This window comes from Quercus suber, unplaced genomic scaffold, assembly GCF_002906115.3.
Source record: "Quercus suber isolate HL8 unplaced genomic scaffold, Cork oak 2.0 scaffold_693, whole genome shotgun sequence".
NCBI lineage: Eukaryota > Viridiplantae > Streptophyta > Magnoliopsida > Fagales > Fagaceae > Quercus > Quercus suber.
The window spans coordinates 101,951-108,105 of NW_027070134.1; the positions used below are offsets into that span (position 1 = coordinate 101,951).

Sequence of the window (6,155 nt, forward strand, 5' to 3'; positions counted from 1 at the left end):
TTATTAACTTTAAATTTAGTGAGTGTAATTGAACTTTTGTAATTGACTTTGAATATTATTATGGATAACATGATAATTCTCATTGTATCTCAAATTTTAGTGAGTGTAATTGGGCTTTGTAATTGACTTTGAATATTATTAGGGATAGCATGATAATTATCATTGTACATTATTATGTGGCATTATGAGAGGATATATTAGAAAATAAAAACTTATTTTAGGTTCCTCAATTAACTTCAAACACATGACTACATTGACAATAAATTGCTAAGTTATATTTAGTTGTCCTTAAAATAAGATAACACTTTTTTATATTACTCTAATTCCTAGAAGCATCTTTGTAGTTTATATTCAATATTGAATTGCATTACAAAGAATGAAATAATTAGAAAACTAAACTTGCAATTGGTTAATAAATGAAGACATTGGCTAGAAATAAACAGACCTAATCAGCTACTGGCCTAAGGATAACGATATGGTTCTTAACATTGTATTTAGAGTCACTCCACTCTAACAAAGCCGAGAGTAGCTTACCCCCAAATGGCTCTAAATTGCCTTTCACCTCAACTGTGAAAGACTGGTTCTCATTCAACTTACTGAACTTCAAAGTTTCTGGGATAACTTTCACAAGTAGACCCCCTGGTGATGTCACCTTCGATGTGTACACCGACGTGGCATATCCTACGTTAGTCACGGTCCGGTAGAAGGTGGCTGAGATAATCATACTGTTACTGTCGAGTCGGGTATGCATAGTTGGGTAGTTAAGGCCATCAGTGCCTTGTGCTGGCTTGAATTCGGTGCAATCAATATTTTCTGTGCCCCCAACAATTAGGCCAATTGTTGTGTGGTTGTAGCCTTCTTTGCATAGGAAACTGATATAGTCACTCGTGGAAATGTCATAGATGAGTCCAGGGTTCACTGCTTGTGTTGGGTTTATTTGTCCTGATCCAGAACCCAGTTTGGCGTCTGCGTCTATGATTTTCATAGGAGTGGCTAAACCAAGGAGTAGAATAGCAATAATTTTCAATGAATACTCTTTCAACAGCATACGCTGAGTAAAGATAGTAGAGACGACATTTCATGTCTAGAATTTTGAGACTAATCAATTTGAAAATCATGTTTCTTTTCTTTTCAAATGGACACCTATAATCAATATAAGAAGCAACAAATTTTGGTTCACTACAAAGTTGGTTAATGATTAATTTACTGGTTATAGTTTGAAGGAAAACTGAAGGAGCCTAGGCCTAGAGTTAGACATGGTCAGTCCAAATATATCAACTACAAAATTAGGAGTAAACTTCACTATATGTAAGTTTAGGAGGTCTCACCAGTAGTCATGAGAGCAGACTTGACTGCAGCAGGTGACCAGTCAGGATGGAAGGACTTGACATAAACAGCAGCTGCTGATGCATGAGGGCAAGCCATTGATGTTCCTGATATTATGTTGAATATTGCGTGCCGATCATCATTTGGATTTCCTGTTATTGTTGGTAGTGATGAATAAGCAGCTAATATGTCTATTCCTGGTGCCGAAATATCAGGCTGTCCATTGACAATTAGTACATATGAGATAGAGCAAGTTGATCAATTAATTCAATAAAAATGGGTTTAGCATTGCACTCAATTTTGTTGGTACCATCCAAGCAAATCCAATTCAACTATTTATTTGTTCAATGAGTTTTACTAACGGATACTCTTAAGAAGTCCATTAATAAACAATTTTAAGAAAATGAAAAAGTAACTAATTTTTTTCAAAGTTTTTTCAATTTCTCATAAATTTTTTTTCTGAAATGGATGATTAATGGACGTCTTTGAGCATCCTGGACTCTTATACAATTTCAATAGGTACATTTTCAAGTTCAACCAACTCATTTTAAAAATGTGAAGCAGATAAGTAAAAGTCTTGAGAGAGGTTTTACCTTAAGGATGTTGAGATTGATTTTTTGAGGACCTCTGGATGAGAAAGAAGCCAAAAAGGGAGCACTAACATTAATAGTAATTGTCTTTTGTATTACAGCCTGAGGGTTCCTGCAGTTTTCATCCCAAGATAGAACTCAAGAGGTCAATACTAAAACAATAGGTATTAACACTAGGTTGCTAAATAGATTAACCAAAACAAATTAGTAACATACTTGTTGGAATTAATATACTGCTCAATCATTTTGCTGTCCCCGGGGAAAATAGAGGTCCCAGGGATGACAGTGGAGTCGGCTGTATCTATTTCTTCTTCAAGCGACATGATTGCTCCCGCACCACCGGTCCTTTTGATGGTGTAATCCTGGCCGTTGCTTCCCAGGCAGTACACTATCTTTCCCATCACCTTATTCTTGTCTAGTGTCCCGAAATCACAAGCACTGTAATAATTTTTAATCTCAAATTGATTAGAACTTATTGATTAACTTAGGGAGAACCACTCAAGAAAGTATGTGACTCAACACATTCCAGTAACAAATCAAGCTAAAGTCTCATACCTGGCATTCCCATAGAGTTCACTAGCATTAGCTGCAAGGGCTCCACTTGTTAGTGGGTACATCATTTTTTGTGGTGAAAATGTATTGATTGAAATTCCCTACCAACCAATCAATAAAGAGCATTAGTATGAAAGAGCCAGAATGAAACCTTCAAGAATAATGGTTAGATACTTAAATGATTAAATTCACTAATCTCCTAAAAAAAAAATTAGGACTACTATTATCATATTATAAGAGTACGTGGTCTAAGTTCAAACTCAATACCTGCAATATCTGTTTTATCATCTTATTAAGAAACTAATTATTTTTTTGATATTTGTGAGATTTGAACCTAGTAAGTCGTTTATTTGAAAATAAGATATTTTATCAATTGAATTTTCTAGAATTCATACTCAAAAGTGTGGTCATTGTTCACCATAACAGACAAGTGGTAGAAACTTACAGAAAGGTTCTCGCCATTACCCAGAGTAGCCACAGTCCTATACTGCCTATCAATGCCAGAAGCAGCCACGGTCATTATCCATGGAGCAACATTCTCGACCGTTGAAGTAGCAGGCCCATCATTCCCAGCAGAGCAGGAAGTCAGAATCCCCTTCTTCATTGCATGAAAAGATCCAATGGCAATAGGGTCTTCAAAAAAGGACCTGGATGGACCACCCATGGAGGCCGATATCAAGTCCACCCCATCCGCAATGGCTTCATCAAACGCAGCCAAAACGTCTGAGTCACTGCAACCATTAACCCAGCACACCTTGTACATGGCAATACGTGCCGATGGCACGCCACCACGTGCGGTGCCTGTGCCTAGACCATAGAGGCTTGCATCCTTGACGAATACACCAGCTACAGTGGATGAAGTATGAGTGCCATGACCTTCGTCATCAACCGGACTTGGAGTATCTTGATCAGAAAAATCTTGTTTCACATTGAAGTATTTTGCACCTACCACCTTTCTGTACATGTTACAAAAATAACACAGAATTAAGGTGGTAAGTTATAATTGGATCAAAACCATTTTTTTATAGATTTACCATTGACACCATATAATTGCACTAGTCATAGTGCACCATTTCAGCAGTTGTGAAAAATATTATATATTGATTATATATATAAAGAGTTTCGCAAAGTTTTTCGAAAAACTTATTTGAAATTTAAATGATCATATATCCTCAAATCTGTGTACATATATGTGCACATTGCGTGCATGATGCATAATCATATCATACATTAGATTTTAATATAAAAATAAACATTTTGAAATTTTTACGAGGATCAACCAGAATAACCAAGAAAAAAGAGTACTACCTGTTGCAGCCATTGAAGTTTACGCATTTGCCTCTCCATTTAATTGGGACAGGTCCATAGCCTGTGTCATTAAAACTAGGAGCTTTGGCCCATATTCCTATGAATAGAAAAGCAAAAAAAAGGTTCAGTTATACACTTTAATTAGATTTGTAATCTTTAATCTGAATTATGTAACAAATCCCTTTCAAATGGGGCAGGAAAAAAAAAAAAAAACCAACCTGAATCCAAGAGGCCAACAATAATATCGCTCTCTCTTTGAGCGTTTGCTCGACTCAGTGTTTCAGACATTCCTAAGAAGTCCCATGTTCTCGTTGTGTGGAGTTTGCGCACTGTGTTTGGAAAAACTGATACAACCCTCTTTTCAGCTGCAAGTCAATGCAAGGGTTATATATAATAGTAGAGGAAACAGTATCATCAATTTTGAGAGTAGAAATTTATAATTGTGTATACCCGATAAGCTCTGTACTTCATGGGGCAAGAGCCTGGCTACAAACCCATTGAAGCTCTTTCTGTAGGTATATATTTTAGATTCTCTTGCAGTTCTCTCACTGCAAAAAAATGAATGTTTGGTGTCACTGAAAACAATTTACAGTATTGAAATAACAAAGATTATTGTTGGATGGAAGGTTTTGGAGTAGTACTCTCCAATTGCCGTCAAAAGCAGGTTGTGGTGGTCGACCATCGCAGAAGTTCCAGCACCTTGCAGGGCTCCCATGTAGACAATGTATTCCTTTTATTCAAACAAATGAATATAAATCCATGTCAGTTCATCAAAGTATAATTTTTTTGGGACATATAAATTACCATTAATAAAGTTCAAGATCAACGTTTAGAAAAAGTGAAAAACTAGCTAATGAGTAGTCAAATTGATGTGATTCTCAACCCAAAAAATAAAAAAGGGAAAAAGCTCAAAGCTCTAGGCTCTGGCTACTGTCAAGTGGGTCAACCAATCATTGACGCATGGAGCACATGTCAAATGACATGTTATAATTCAAGTAATATCATTTTTATACAAATTTACCATTAGCATCAGTTTTTTATGTACCAGTCATAATAAACTATCTCAAAGTCGTGAAAAGTTTTATGTTCGTGTACTTATAGGCGATGCATGCACTATAGAACTCAAACCTCCCATGTATGTACCTTTCTTTCATTGTCATTTGATCCATGGACCAACGTTGTTACAAGACATAGACTAAAAACAAGCAGAAGTAGATTTCGGAACATCTTTGATGCCTTAATTAATCTCTCTCTCAACAATGAGAGAAATGAGTGTTTTACCGTAGATCGATTGAGAAGATGGCGATGAGAGAAATGAGTGTTTTACTGTAGATCGATTGAGAAGATGGTACTTATATATATATATATATATATAAAATTATGAACGCTCCTTTGATGATGCTACGTACATATTCTCTGTCATGCGGTGGAATGAAGTTTTGACTAAAGATCAAAGGAGGAAAGAACATACAGATTGTCTGTCTAAAATTTGAGAATATGGTGGTTTAAATTTAGGATTTTCAGTCGGTGATCGCCAGCTAAATACACTCCATGAGTAGGTGAAACTACTGAAAAATGAACTAATCAACCAGAGACTTGTTCATGCCCATGTAAGTAATTATCCTAAATGTTGCAAAGTGACAGTAATATATCTTTTTTTTTTTTAATTATTATTTTAAAATACCTAACATTAAATTATCTATTTTTATACTACATTTTATTAAAATATCAATTTTCTTAATTTTTTTTAAAATTGTTTCTATTTTTTACACACAACAATTATCATCCACTCTTTTCTTTCAACCTTAAAATACATAAAAAAAAAAAAAGAGTAAAAAATTAAATGTAAAATGAATAGTGCAAGTGTTAATCTACATGGTTACTATAATAACTATACATTTTCACATAACTTTGCGTGGTTTGAGATAGGTGAATTTTGACATGTATAATTATACATAATGTTGCAAAGTGATAATAATACATCTTTTATTTTTCTTATATTAGGGTAGGAGCATTCGAGTATAGTCATCTATTTGCGTAGGAACTTACTTTTCTTATTTTACATACTATTCAAAACACTCAATATTAAATTATCTATTTTACACTATATTTTATTAGAATCAATTTTGATAAGAATAGAGAAATGGAATTCTAATATCTAGCTGGATTCGAGGTCAGCTGGTCCTCCAGAAGAAGAAAGATTGAACAGAGGGAAATAAGGAAGAAACTGAAAAGAAACTGAATTATGAGAGTGCTTATTTTCATGCCTCAGTACAGCCTTGGTATTTAGTTATATATCCTTCCCGCCCACTAACTAACTTTGAATTGATCTAACTGACTAATGCCAGCTGTACTACTAGCAATTACAATTAGTTACTA

General features: G+C 34.7%; 1 protein-coding gene across 1 annotated transcript; it reads right to left on the minus strand.

Moving 5' to 3' along the window:
* Positions 1-382: 382 nt before the first annotated feature.
* On the minus strand, positions 383-4,509 carry LOC111997453 (subtilisin-like protease SBT4.15). The gene is made up of 10 exons (XM_024029539.2): positions 4,418-4,509; positions 4,227-4,324; positions 3,995-4,141; positions 3,777-3,873; positions 2,914-3,424; positions 2,472-2,569; positions 2,133-2,354; positions 1,920-2,028; positions 1,329-1,542; positions 383-993 (listed from the first exon to the last, which is right to left on the minus strand). The coding sequence occupies exons 1-10, from the start codon at positions 4,489-4,491 to the stop codon at positions 446-448; spliced, it is 2,118 nt and encodes a 705-aa protein (XP_023885307.2). The 5' UTR covers positions 4,492-4,509; the 3' UTR covers positions 383-445.
* Positions 4,510-6,155: the final 1,646 nt, after the last annotated feature.

What these genes read in the sequence shown, in the direction of transcription:
- LOC111997453 (XM_024029539.2), bottom strand. Translation starts at nt 4,491, where the DNA reads ATGGGAGCCCTGCAAGGTGCTGGAACTTCTGCGATGGTCGACCACCAC. An exon ending in TGTTGGCCTCTTGGATTCAG is followed by an intron (nt 3,874 to 3,994) that starts GTTGGTTTTTTT and finishes TTCTATTCATAG; the next exon opens with GAATATGGGCCAAAGCTCCT. An exon ending in CAGTATATTAATTCCAACAA is followed by an intron (nt 2,029 to 2,132) that starts GTATGTTACTAA and finishes TGAAAACTGCAG; the next exon opens with GAACCCTCAGGCTGTAATAC.